The following is a 12,467-nucleotide window of genomic DNA, read 5'->3' as shown; positions in this document are numbered from 1 at the left end:
ATAGAGATCCCAGGCGAGCGCGAGACCGTACGCAAAAGAGAGAAAGAAAGACAGAAGGGGAGAGAAAGAGCAGCGGCGGCAGGGGGCGGGATGCACCCCAGCACGCCGTCACTATCGACCACCACCGCCATCGTCACCATCATCGTCATCATCACCACCAACACTCACCCTCGCCCCGTCCTCTCCCCACCCCACCCATCAATCCCCCCGATTCGCCAAAAACGCCCCCCCATCCCTCTTCGCCCCGCCCCCGCCCCCGCCTCTTCCCCCTCCCGCGCCAAACCCAACGCTCGGAAACCCGCGCCCACCCGCGCCGGCCCCGCCTCCACCGATACGAGCGCTAGGAAAGCCCGTCATGTCGTTCGGGAACCCCTCGAACGCGGGCTCCTCGTCTCCCTCGAGGACGAGGCCAACGCCGAGGGCGGGGAAGTGCGATGCGACGGGGGAGGCGAGGCTCGGGGACTGGGGCGCCGACGCGGACGCCGACGCGGACGCGGAAGTGGACGAGGCGGTTGATTTTTTGGAGGAGGAGGACTTGGAGGACTTGGAGGGTCTTGAGGGCCTGTGGGCGCGCGCTGGTGCAGGCGCGGGGGCGGCGAGTTGTGGATCGGGGTGCGGCTGTGGGTGAGGCTGCGGCTGGGAGAGGTAGTGGTGGTTATAGTGTCGCGGCGCGGCGCCGGTGCGCGAGGCGGAGGAGGCGGAGGAGGAGCCCGTGCCGCCTGTGCCACCGGTGCCCGTGCCGTCGGGGCTCAGGGGGCCAGCGGGGGCGCGCCGCGTGTACGCGCGCGCGTCGAAGTCGGCGTTGGCGTCGTCGTCGGCGTCGGCGTCGGGTGCTTCGGGGTTTGGGGTTGGATGTGAGTGCGAGTGCGAGTGCGAGTGCGAGTGTGAGTTTGAGTGTGAGTGTGAGTTGGAATGCGAGTTGGAGTGCGAGTTGGAGCGCGACACCGAGCCCGCGCGCGCGCGGTCGAACGCATCGCCCCCGCTCCCCTGAAACCCTTCAAACGCACCCACGCCCTCCAACCCGGCCCCACCGCCCCCCGCGCCCTCCCGCGCCGCGCGCCTCGCCGCCCTCCGCTCCCTCCTCTCCGCCCTCCGCGCCTCCCGCTCCTCGCGCACCCCCCGCTCCCGTTCCTCGTGCTCCTCCTGCTCGCGCCTGCGCCGCGCGGCCTCGCGCGCGTGCTCGCCGAGGCGCGCCTCGATCGCGGACGGGTCGAGCGGCGCGGCGTCCGAGTCGAGCGTCGACGAGGAGAGCGTCGCGCGCCGCCTGTGGCTCCTGCGCTGCTCTTCCCTGTCGTCCACGTCGTGTTCGTGTTCGTCGTGTTCGTGCTCGTGCTCGTGCTCGTCGTCGGGGAGGTATATCGGCGGCCTGCCGAAGAGGTCCCAGCCGAAGAGCCTGATGCGCCTCCCGTGCGCTTTCCTCTGTTTCTTCTTCTTCCGCGCGCCGAGGTGCGAGTGGAGCGACATTGTGTCCGCGTCCGCGTCTGCGTCTGCGTCTGCATCCGCGTAAAGAGATGTTGAGGCGGAGGCGGAGGAGCTGGCTGCGTCCGCGAGGAGGCCCTCGAGGTCGTGCGGGTGTGAGTGCGAGTGTGGGTGCGGGCGCGGGTGCGGGTGCGGTGGGCGGATGCAGGCGAGGCAGGGCGAGAGGAGGGCGCGGACGGAGTCTGACCAGGAGAAGGCGGCCATAGTGCGGGACGGAGACGGGGGCGAGGACGAGGACGGGGACGACGGTGTGCGTCGGGTCGTGGGCGGTGGACGGATGGGTGAGGACCACGGCTGCACCAGCGAGCGAAAGTGTGGGGCGAGGGCCAGGGGGTGGTCCCGGGCCACGTGCCCCACACCCGCAATCACATGCTCCCCCACACAGCAGCGGTATGTCATATCATATTATATTAGTTCCAGACGTCCGCGGCGTGCACCACGACGCCGACGCCGACGCCGACGCCGACAGATCACGCGTACAGCGGGACTCGCCCGCGAGCGGCGAGTGTGGCCAGACCACAGACCGCAGACACATCACACATCACACAGCACACAGCACACAGCACACAGCACATCGGACAAAGGAACACCAAATCCCAGATACCAGACATCGTATACCACACAAGCACGAGCTACATGCACAACACCGCGTCCGCGCACGGCCAGCAACGGAGACCAGGCCGCGCGCCCCCGCGCGCCCCGCCATCCACGCGCGACGCACCGACCGCAGACGCACCGCGCTCGTCCGTGCGCACGCCCGCACGCCCGCACGCAAGCGCCGCGCCTCACTCGTTCCGCGCCTCGTCGCCCGAGTCCAGCAGCCTGCCCGACGCGCCCAAAAAAAAAAAAAAAACACACACACACACACGGCGGTCAATGCGTCGCGCGCGGTCAAGAGGAGGGCGGAGGGGGCGGAAGGAAGGGGACGACACGCACGAGTACTGTTTCGTGAGCGCGCACTCGCCGCCGTTCTCGAGGTCGATGCTGTACGAGTAGAAGTATCCCTCGGACGAGACGACCATCACCTGCGGCACCGTCCTGCCGCGACCGCGACCGCGACCAAATGACCGTCAGCGCCCGTCCACCACGCACGCACGCACACACGCGCGCAAGGAAAGAGAGAGCAGAGGGGGAGAAGAGTGGGGGGGCACGCACCCGCTGAGCGCGACGATGCAGCGCGCGCCGCTCGTCGGGAGCTTCAGGAACGCAAAGTCGCGCGCGGGCTCCCAGATCTCGGTGAGCGTGTTCGGGAGGTAGCCGCCGACGGACGCGGTCAGGTTCTTCGTCAGGTGCAGCGAGCGCCGGCGCAGGCTCGAGCTGCGCGTGGCGAGCGGTGCGGTGCGGTGCGGTGCGGTGCGTGCGAGAGAGAGAGCGAGTGAGCGAGCGACGGCGCGATCGAGACGAGACGAGACTCACGAGACGCCACCGCCGCCGCCGCCGCTGGATTTCTTCTTTCCGTCGATAAACGCGTCGTACCCGCCGTCGTCCCTGCTCTCGACGCTCCCCTCTGGACTCGCCTCCTCCCGCGCCCCACTCCCACCCGCACCCGCACCCGCACCCGCACCCGCGCCCCCACCGGCGCGCTGCCCGCCCGCCCCGAGCTTAAATATATGCACCGTATCATGCGCGCTGCTCACCGCCAACAAGCTCGCGACCGCATTAAAGCTCATCGAATAGATCCTCGCCTCGCGCGTCCCGCGGCGGAACTGGAACAGCTTCTCGGCGGCGGGGACGCCCCAGACGCGGATGACGGTGCCCTTCTCGGACGCGGTCGCGAGGAGGGTGCCGGTGGCGTTGAGGGCGAGCGCGGAGAGCGGGGCCTTGTGCGCGCGGATGAGCTGGGTGACGGTGAGGGATTTCGTGGAGAAGAGGAGGACGTCGCCGGTGGGCTGGGTGGGTGGGGGCGAGGCGGGGGGTGGGGAGGGGTGCGTGGAGAGGGGGGAGGGGGTTGGGAGCGGGGAGGGGTAGGCGAGGTAGGAGTTGTCGGCGGAGGGGGAGAGCGCGACGATGGCTGGAATGCGCGCGGCGTGCGTGCGGGCACGGCTGAGGTGAGCGAGTGCGGATGCGCGGGAAAGGGAAGGAGTGCGCACCTTCTGGGTTGGGGGTTGTCTCGATGACGTGCTGGAGGCGCATGTTGGAGATGTCGTATATGTATATCTCGTTCTCGAGGACGATGACGAGGGTCTTGCGGTTGAGCTTGACGGCGAGGATGGAGGAGGGGAAGAGGAGCTCGCAGATCATGGACTGGCGCTGCGGGCGCGCGGGCGCGCGGGCGGGCAGGGATCAGCCGCGCACACGAGGAGGGGGCGGTGGGGAGAGGGAGCGTGGGGGCGTACTTTTGTGTTGACGATCTGGAGCTTGCGCGGGCTGGACGAGGGCTGGTCGGCGGCGCCCACGAGGGCGATGAGCGACGTGCAGAAGAGCATCTCGACGATGCCGCGCGCGCCGTCGTCTGCGGGCGGGGCTTGGTGGTCAGCGCGGCCGCGGTGCAGGACAGGACAGGACGAGAGGGGAGGGGAGGGGCGCGGACGCGGACGCGGACGCACTCATCGTGTAGACGCGGCCGAAGGGGTCGCAGTTTGTGATGCTGTAGCCCTTGCGCGTGCCGACGGAGATGCAGCTGGCGGGGCAGCGGGGTCAGCGCGGGTGCAGCGACATGCGGGAGGCGGGAGGCGGGGCGGGGACGCACGTGAAGTCCTGGTTGAAGTTTGCGAAGAGCATGTTGGAGTGTGTGCGCTGCATCGAGCGGGGGAGGACGACGACGACGACGACGACGACGACGACGAGGAGGAGGAGGAGGAGGAGGGGACGGGGCTGGAGTGCCTGCCACGCTCTGTGACCCGGGTCACGTCCATCCCAGTCACGCCCGCGCGGCAGACGGCGGCGCCAGAAATGCTCCCGCCCCCGCAGCCCGCACCGTCACCGCACCACCACGGCGCACGGTCCTCGCTGCCCATCCACGTCGTCACAGGGCTGGGGCGGCGGTGCGTGTCTGGGCGTGCGCCACGATCGCTGCGGTGTCGCATACTACACTCCTCACACGGCGTCGACCAGATCCCGACCTCCTCACCGCACATCGCCTCCCTGCCGCGTTGCCCATCACGGCCCTTACGCATCTGGTATGGACCCCCGTTGACAGGCTGCGAGAGTGTACGGCGGCGCAGGCGAACAGCCCCCGGTTCCGTGTAGATACTCTGTACCCGCCTTCGTGCCGATGTAGAAACTCAACGCGCTGAGCGACGCGCACGCAAGCCATGATTGACACGACGGGGCTATCCGCCCCACCGACTCTATTCGAACACACTTCCCCCGCCCAGTAGTATCATACACGCTTCGTTCGTGCTACGCAGTGCGCACGTCCCACGCCCTCCTTCGGCGCTTCAGGGGCCGATGACCCCCGTCCAGGTATCGACGAGGTCCACGACGCAGTACCCGTTGATCGGCACGTACTGCTTCGTGACCATCTTGATCGCCTCCTGCGCGACGAGCCCGCCCACGAACGCAGCGACGTTCGGCAGGTCCGCCGTCGGCGCGCGCGCGCTGCCGGTCCACCCACGCACACACGCGCACACAGTCAGTAAAAGAGCGGACGGCGAGGCACGGGACGCGGGACGGGGGGCTCACATCTCGCCGAGCGCGTCCTCGAGCTCTTTCGGCGGCAGCGCGACGTCGCCCGCGATCGCGAGCGCGTGCGCGCGGAGCGCCTCGACCGTGGGCGGCGCGTCGGGCTGCGCCGCCGTGTGCGCCTCGAGCGCGGACAGCGCGATGTGCGTCGCGGTCTCGCGCGGCGACGCGGCCGCGGCGTTCGCTGTTGCATCGATCATCAGCGACCCCGCGCGCGCGCGAGATGAAGGGGACAGCTACCGAGCGCGACGGGGTCTCGGTCGAGCTCGCCCCACCTGCGGCCGCGGAGCGCCCTGAGCGCGTGCGCGTTGCGGACGAAGCGCTCGACGAGCGCGTCGTCGACCGGGATCTGCACGAGGCCGCGAAACACGGCGCGCTCGTGCTCCGCGCGGGCCTTGTAGAGGCGCTGGAGGCGCACGTAGCCCGCGGTGTCGGCCTTCATGTCGGGGAGCGCCGCGGCGAGCGGGAGCACGTGCGGCGGCTGCAGCGCGAACTGGCGCAGCGCGCTGAGGAGGTGCTGGAAGACGGGCGCGGCGGGCGTGAGCGCCGCGAGCCCGGGCGCGCGCAGCAGCGCGGCGGTGTCGGCGGGCACGGTCGTTTCGGTCCAGGCGCGGTAGGCCTGCGCGGCGGCCTCGTCAAAGTTTTCTTCGTCGGGCTTGGTTTTCATGGCGAGCACGGAGCGCTTGAAGGCTTGCTTCTCGGCGGAGGACTGGGGCGGCAGGCCGTCGTGCTGCGTAGGGACAGAGCGCGGGCGTCGGTGGCGACGACGGGGTGATGGAGAGGGGTGCGTGTGCTCACGGATTTCTTCCAGGCGTCGAGCGCGCGGACGAGGATGACGACGTAGGGGATGTGTCCGTGGTCGGTCGGGTCCATGCCGTCAAAGTCGAGGGACGTGGCGTACTCGAGGAGCTCGGGGAACGGCTTGTCGATGCGCAGCGACGGCGCGGTCTCCGCGTGGCTCTCGATGACTGCACACGGCGCGCGTCAGCCGCGGGGCCCGATCGACGACAGCGGGGCTCACGAAAACGCGCGCACCGTCGTGCTCGTGGTACTGGATGTAGAACTCGGCCAGGAAGCCCGCGGAGCGCACGACGACGAGCGGCGCGCGCGCGGGGTCCGCCCACAGCAGCGCCGCGAGGCGCGCGAGGGCGTCCGCGCGGAGGTTGTGCGCGATCACGAGCGAGAACGCGGAGAAGAAGGCGGGGTCGTTGTTCAGGACGTCCGCGGGGTCGGCGACGCGGGCGCGGCCCTCGACGCCGTCGTTGAGCTCCGCGAGGAGGCGGACGGCCTCCTCCGCGCGGGGCCTGCCGACGCTGGCGTGGCCGTCGAGGAAGAAGTTGACGCCCGCGTCGGCGGGGGTCGCGGTGTGGGGGTCGAGGATGGTGAAGTGGCCGATGCCCGGCAGGACGAGGTTCTTGAGGATGGAGGTGGCGGTGGCGGAGGCGGAGAGGACCAGGATGCGCGAGGACTCGAGCGCGGCCTGGCCGGTCGCCGCCCATAATCTGCCGCCGCCGGGGTCAGTGGTAGTTGGGCGAGGGGGCGATGGCGGGGGCGGGGACGGGGACGGGGAGGGCGGGCGGGCACGCACCGCAGCTGACGATCATAGCGTCGCGTTTTGTTGTCCGGCTGGGACCTGTAGACTAGACATGTCAGAGACCACGAAGCGGGCGTGCGAGGGGCGATCGCACTGGATGTTGGTCGTTGCAGACTCGATGTCCTGCGACTCTCCTGGAGACATGGCGGACGCGTTGGCGATGGGACGAGTGGCGAGGACGAGGGAGACGGTGGACGCGAATGAATCAGCGTGTCGGCGATCTCCGAAGACGCTCCCTCCCGCTCCCACTTGCCTCCAGCCCGAAAACATACAGCACGGCGGAAAATAACATGTGAGGCCGTGTCTACCACGCCGTGGACGTGCCCATCTCACCCATATCGCAGATACCCGCACCTCGCAGGATGGACGACGAGACGGCAGAGATCGAACTGGTGCGCTCAATGCCCCCGCGCACACGACGCCGCTGACGCCCGCGCAGCTGGAGCAGAACCTGAACAAGACGCGCCAGATATCGCAGCGCATGACCTGTGCGTCCTCCCCATGACACGCACCTCGGATTCACGGGATCGTGCCTCTAGCGATCTTGACGAGCTTTGACAGCCGCCTCGTCAAGCTCGAAAAGTCCATCCTCCCCCTCTACAACTCCACCCAGACCTTGACCAAGCGCAGCAACAGTGAGTGTCGCGTCGTCGCAGCCAGAGTCCGCGAGATTTTGAGGAACGTCGGATAGATATCGAGAGCGCGCTGCAGAAGATTTATGAAGTCGCGGGCAATCAGGAAGGCATCGCCGCAGAGGAGGCCTTGATTCTGCGCGGGTGAGCGACCCTGGTCTCTGCATGACTGGCCTCTCCAAACCGGACCACACAGCCCCCAGCCAGAGCAACTGTCGGTCTACCAAGACGCTCTCGAGCGCCTGAACGCGAGCATCGCGTTCAAGTCCTCTGACCGTGACTCGCGCGAGACAGTACGCTTCGTTTCTGTGCCCTCTCCACCATGTACCCACCACTACCCATCCCTCAGGCCCGTCTAGTCGACACCGGCGCCAAGAAGCTCGCGCAGCTCTTCACAAAACTCGTCGCCGAAGGCTCCTCGGGCTCTCCCCCCGCAGGCTCCGACTTTGAGCTCATCCCCTTCCCCCAGCCCCTCCTCGCCACCCTCCAGCCGCTCGTCGCCTTCCTCCGCAGCCTCCCGCTCCCGACGACGCACCCCTCGCACCAGGCCGCGCCCGCGATCCTGGCGACCCTGAAGGAGGCCCAGCGCGGATACGCGGACATGCGCGGGAACTGGGCGAAGAAGTGCTTGGAGCTCCATGGCCGAAGGGTCGTCGAGCGCGCGGAGACGATCGAGGGCGTAGAGGCTGGCAGGGAGCTCGGCAAGTGGGTCGGGAATCTGCTGAACGTCGTGGAGGTAACGTCCCGCTCGTGGTCCCCATGCGTTCTGCCTGACGTTCCTTGCAGGAGGAGTACGGCTTGCTGGTAGAGCTGGCCCCGCTGTCGGGCCAAACGCTGATATCGACGACCTTCAGCACGCTCCTGCTCCCGCTCATCTCGCTCTTCAACTCCACGCTGTCCTCGCTGTCCTCGCTCATCAAGCGCTCCCTCCACAAATACACCTTCCTCGCGCTCTCCGCCTACTCCTCGCTCTCCACGCAGCAGTCCCGGTGGGACGACCTCATCACGCGCCGCGGCGAGCGCAAGGAGAACGAGCTCAAGGACGGCCTGCACGCGCTCCGGGGCGTGTGCCTCCGCAGCTTCCCCGAGTTCCTCGCAGACCTCAAGGTCACGGCCCTCGGCAAGGGCGGCGAGCTCGGCACCGGGCTCGCGGATTTCACGGTATCGGTGAGCCTGCACGCACGGGATGCGCGTCTGGGTGCTCACGCGGCTCACGCGGTTCTAGACGATCCGCTATCTCGAGCAGATACTGGAGGTGCAGGATGCCGTCGGGTCGGCCCTCGCGACGCTCGGGGACGGCAACTGGCGCATGGGCGACGGCATGCGGATGGCGGCGAACAAGGGCCCGAAGTCCACCGAGCCGCTGACCGAGCGCATCTTCCTGGAGCATTACATCTGTGCGTCCCTCCCTTCCGTCTCCCTTTCGTGCCGCGGCGCCACGCTCACCGCCGCGCAGTCGACGTCGTGTCGACGCTGATCAACTCGCTCGCGACGCTCTCGCGGATGCAGAAGCGGCCCGCCTTCGGCTCCGTCTTCCTCCTCAACAACGTCTCCTACTTCCGCGCGCAGATCCTCGACCCGCGCAAGCCGCTGCGCGCGCTCCTCCCGCGCCCGACGCAGGACCTCGTCAACTCGAACTTCCGCACCGCCAAGGCGGGCTACTTCGACTCGAACTTCTCGCCGCTCATGCAGGCGCTCGCAGACGACAAGGAGAAGGCCGGCGCGAGCCGGGCCGCGACGAAGGAGAAGTTTACGCGGTTCTTTGATTTGTTCGAGGAGGTCAAGGAGCGCCATCGGATGGCGAGGGTGCTTGAGGACGAGGAGGGCGATCGCGGGCTGTTGGCGGACGAGGTGGTGAAGCTCGTCGTGCCGAGTCTCCAGCGGTTCACGCAGAAGAACAGGGAGAAGGAGTTCAGCAAGAGTGCGTTTATCTTGCCGCTCTTCGTTGATCGCGTCTCACGTCTGCCGCTCGGCGCGCACCTGCAGATCCCTCGAAGTGTGCGTCGCATTTACTGGCACTGGGCGTTCCACACACTGATAGTTGAATTGCAGACATCAAGATGTCCCCCGAGGAGGTCGAGGCTCAGATCAGGAGTTTCTATTAGACGAACAGATGGCACGTCTGCTTTCGTTACTGTTGTTGTCATTACTACTTGTCAAGAATATACCCGGCTCGATGAGATCTACGCTCCCGAGGTTACATGTTGCTCTGCAGTCCACAAGCCTTGCGCCCAACAGGTAACCAGCTCGTTGCAGGTAAACTGGGCCTTCACGTGATTCGCTCCGTGCTCGCTTCGCCGGAAGATCCAGGATCCTCGTCGTCGCGCTTTCCCCAATATCCATCTCCATAATTCAAGAAAAGCTCCTTGCCCTTTCGAATCTTAGTCTCTGTCGTGGATTCAGTTGACAGTGAACAAAAATCCATAATCCTCGACCGAATGGGAAACATACTTGCAAAGAAGCCGATGCGATGATCGTCGTTCACAAGCAACACTAAGTGCAGGACAAGCAAGGGTCAATTTTGGCATGGCTGCCGACGAGTTCGAGGTTACCTTTGGCTTCGACATTTTCGCCTTTGCCTTTCGCGTGATTAATGTACCGCGTCTCGTTGCCGACCCTCATACCATCGATGACGAGGTCGGGATCCATAGTGAACGCATAATTCAGATGGCGATATCTGCCAATGACACTGGATACGGGCGAGAGAATGAGATCACACAGACGAATACTAGGCAGTGTGTAACACACTCGAGTACCACGTCGCCTCTATTTGCCGAGAACAGCTCGCCGACATACTCTGCCCGATTTCCGTGAGCGGCAAAAGATAAACAAATCCTTGAAAGAAAGATCGTACCGCCGATGTATTGGTCCTTTTCGATCGTCCTGAGTGCGAATGCACCGAGCCCGTACATTCCTCTTCTGATCTCAAGACTCTGAAAGCAGGCACGTCGAGTTCACATCTGATCACTGATGAGTCGAGGCACTGATGCTTACCGCTTGGTCCCCACGTTGTATGGCTGCGTTGGAACACAATTTTTTGATGCCCTCTGTCAGACCACGGGCCTTGTCAATACTGTTCCAATAATGGTATTGGGGAATGAATCCATACTCCTGTTTTGGCGCATCGTGGTGGTACCTGTCAATCAGAGAGCACATGAAAATAGAGAGATCAAACGCACTTGACGCCGCATCCGCATAGCTCGACGTTGCACTCTCTTCCCGACGCGCGACAAGGACAGATGTCTGGGTGCTCACGGTTCTTCGCCCCGCAGTTGCTCCACTTGTGAGCACACTTGCACCCCTTCCACCTCCTCGTACCTTGACAAGATGCAGGGGTTCAGCTCGTGCAGAATTGGCATAAGACCTGATCTTACATTGAAGCTTGCAGCGACAGTTCCTAGAGCAATGCAGTTGGTTATCGAAGCACGCGCATCCGGACGATGCGTCGCAGGGCCCGGTGTGGACGCACGGCGCGGTCCTCACGTACCCGTTATGCTGACCTAGCTTATCGTCCACTGGACCGCCTTATCAGCTAAGATAGCTAGGAATAGCATGGACGACGCGTACCGAATTTCTCTTCGACCCTTCTCGTCGTGGTCTCCGTCGTGTCCACGTCGTACGCGTCCTCGTCCGGAATGAGCTCTTTGCGCTGAAAGAATACCTAGAAAGGCAGAGAGGCTCAGAGACGGATCAACGCAGCTCGACGGGACATACTTCGTAGCACGGCTTGTGACAGAGCACCGCGAGGTCGCATGGATCTGCATCTGGAAAGATCTCGAGGATGACTCGGAGCTCGTCGACGTCCGACTGCTTCCACAGCACGAGATCCTGCGGTTTTACCGCAAATGGTCAGTATATGGCGTGCGGGCGTGAAAATGTTCCTCGCCTGTCTGAGAGCGTCCGCGTGCCGGAAACATTGTCTGTCGCAGGGCTCGCCGGGGCGCAGGAGGAGACCATCGGCAGTCGTTCGCGCTCTCAAAGGAGCGAATTTTGGGGTGGGCTCAGCTGACAAGAACTGTGGTTAGTGCTGTGAGGATGTAGTGAAGACGAGACGTTGACTGACGGTGCAACAAGCAACCGTAGGTCATACAATTGAGGCTAGGACAGAATTTGGCGGAGAGGCGGTCGAGACGCCCGCGCAAGTCTTCCTCAGCCACCTCGAATGATTTCAGAGGCACGCGAACCGAGCCCGACGGGTTGCCCGGCCAAGGCAGCGGATCGCTAACAAGATGTCCTCGGAATGAGATCAGTACGATCGCCTATGTCATCGGACGTACCGCTGAAGAATATCCCATATAAGGCCACTCGCGTTGTGTCTACGGCTCTCAGGCAGAATATCATGCCTGTCGATCTCCTCAAGGCTAACCCCGTGGTCGATGTGCAGCCGCTGAAGTGCTTCTGCCTGTATCACCTCATCTGGACATCGAATGAGTGGTGCCATGGCATATTCAAGAGGTGAATATACAAGTCGGTACTCACGGTCAGGATCCCGGAATTCGCGCGAGTTGTCTTGCCATGCGAATTCTGCGAATTCTTGGGCATATTCTTCAAGTGGAAACTCTGGATCGTCAGCGTATGGAATAAATGCCATGAGATCAGGACGCTCTTCCGCCGAAAAAGACACCGAATGGATCATCGGGGTGCAGTGATCATAACTGGGATGCGGAGTCATGTCGTCGTAGATAGGAAGTTCCTCGCAGGGAACTTCAGTAACAGTGACCGAGCCGTCTTCATTGTAAGTCTCAACCACTATGGGCTCCGAGGGTCTGGTCTGCGGATCCACAACTAGATCACATAAACTCTCTGAGCCTGCCTGAGATGTCACGTCAAGGACCTTCCGTCTATCGGAAGTGCCCGCAAGGGAAGCTATAACGCGAGCAGAATATGGCTGCTCCCAAGCGTAGAACTCATTCCACACCTCTCTATAAACGGACTCAATCAGCGAGCGTGTGTCACGGCGATGAGCGAATCGATCCGGATCAGCAAGGCTCATGGTCGGAAGTATATCTAGTGAAATCACCACCGAGAAAGGACAAAGCAGACGCAGAAGACAAGATGTGCTCTGTGCTTTTCCGCCCCAAGGTTGCCGTGCGGCGTGAGTCCATGTTTGGGCATGTTTGGTACTGCGCTCACCTTGA

General features: G+C 64.5%; 5 protein-coding genes across 5 annotated transcripts; 1 reads left to right on the top strand and 4 right to left on the bottom strand.

The window, feature by feature from the left end:
- Positions 1 to 198: 198 nt before the first annotated feature.
- HETIRDRAFT_119078 (uncharacterized protein) lies at positions 199 to 1,683 on the bottom strand (the record flags this gene model as incomplete). The annotated part of the gene is made up of 1 exon (XM_009553646.1): positions 199 to 1,683. The coding sequence occupies one exon, from the start codon at positions 1,681 to 1,683 to the stop codon at positions 199 to 201; it is 1,485 nt and encodes a 494-aa protein (XP_009551941.1).
- A 372-nt stretch (positions 1,684 to 2,055) lies between these two features.
- Positions 2,056 to 4,200, bottom strand: HETIRDRAFT_390042 (uncharacterized protein; the record flags this gene model as incomplete). The annotated part of the gene is made up of 9 exons (XM_009553645.1): positions 2,056 to 2,301; positions 2,416 to 2,517; positions 2,635 to 2,796; positions 2,896 to 2,986; positions 3,056 to 3,490; positions 3,570 to 3,729; positions 3,816 to 3,931; positions 4,026 to 4,099; positions 4,169 to 4,200. 9 exons carry the CDS (start codon positions 4,198 to 4,200, stop codon positions 2,265 to 2,267), a joined length of 1,209 nt encoding a protein of 402 aa, XP_009551940.1. The 3' UTR covers positions 2,056 to 2,264.
- A 659-nt stretch (positions 4,201 to 4,859) lies between these two features.
- HETIRDRAFT_436723 (uncharacterized protein) lies at positions 4,860 to 6,841 on the bottom strand (the record flags this gene model as incomplete). The annotated part of the gene is made up of 7 exons (XM_009553644.1): positions 4,860 to 5,019; positions 5,104 to 5,287; positions 5,344 to 5,833; positions 5,902 to 6,071; positions 6,139 to 6,605; positions 6,692 to 6,736; positions 6,792 to 6,841. 7 exons carry the CDS (start codon positions 6,839 to 6,841, stop codon positions 4,860 to 4,862), a joined length of 1,566 nt encoding a protein of 521 aa, XP_009551939.1.
- Positions 6,842 to 7,059: 218 nt separating this feature from the next.
- Positions 7,060 to 9,514, top strand: HETIRDRAFT_390036 (uncharacterized protein; the record flags this gene model as incomplete). The annotated part of the gene is made up of 11 exons (XM_009553643.1): positions 7,060 to 7,089; positions 7,137 to 7,185; positions 7,237 to 7,332; positions 7,389 to 7,473; positions 7,526 to 7,622; positions 7,679 to 8,065; positions 8,116 to 8,496; positions 8,555 to 8,726; positions 8,786 to 9,250; positions 9,316 to 9,327; positions 9,382 to 9,514. The coding sequence occupies 11 exons, from the start codon at positions 7,060 to 7,062 to the stop codon at positions 9,432 to 9,434; spliced, it is 1,827 nt and encodes a 608-aa protein (XP_009551938.1). The 3' UTR covers positions 9,435 to 9,514.
- Positions 9,515 to 9,992: 478 nt separating this feature from the next.
- HETIRDRAFT_422355 (uncharacterized protein) lies at positions 9,993 to 12,322 on the bottom strand (the record flags this gene model as incomplete). The annotated part of the gene is made up of 10 exons (XM_009553642.1): positions 9,993 to 10,126; positions 10,184 to 10,262; positions 10,324 to 10,465; positions 10,509 to 10,647; positions 10,704 to 10,844; positions 10,897 to 10,971; positions 11,044 to 11,334; positions 11,393 to 11,550; positions 11,607 to 11,745; positions 11,809 to 12,322. The coding sequence occupies 10 exons, from the start codon at positions 12,320 to 12,322 to the stop codon at positions 9,993 to 9,995; spliced, it is 1,812 nt and encodes a 603-aa protein (XP_009551937.1).
- Between the last annotated feature and the right edge of the window lie 145 nt (positions 12,323 to 12,467).

Source organism: Heterobasidion irregulare (assembly GCF_000320585.1).
Source record: "Heterobasidion irregulare TC 32-1 unplaced genomic scaffold scaffold_12, whole genome shotgun sequence".
NCBI classification, from domain to species: Eukaryota; Fungi; Basidiomycota; class Agaricomycetes; order Russulales; family Bondarzewiaceae; genus Heterobasidion; species Heterobasidion irregulare.
Note: the sequence above shows the minus strand (reverse complement) of the source record. Positions and strands in the feature narration are given on the sequence as shown.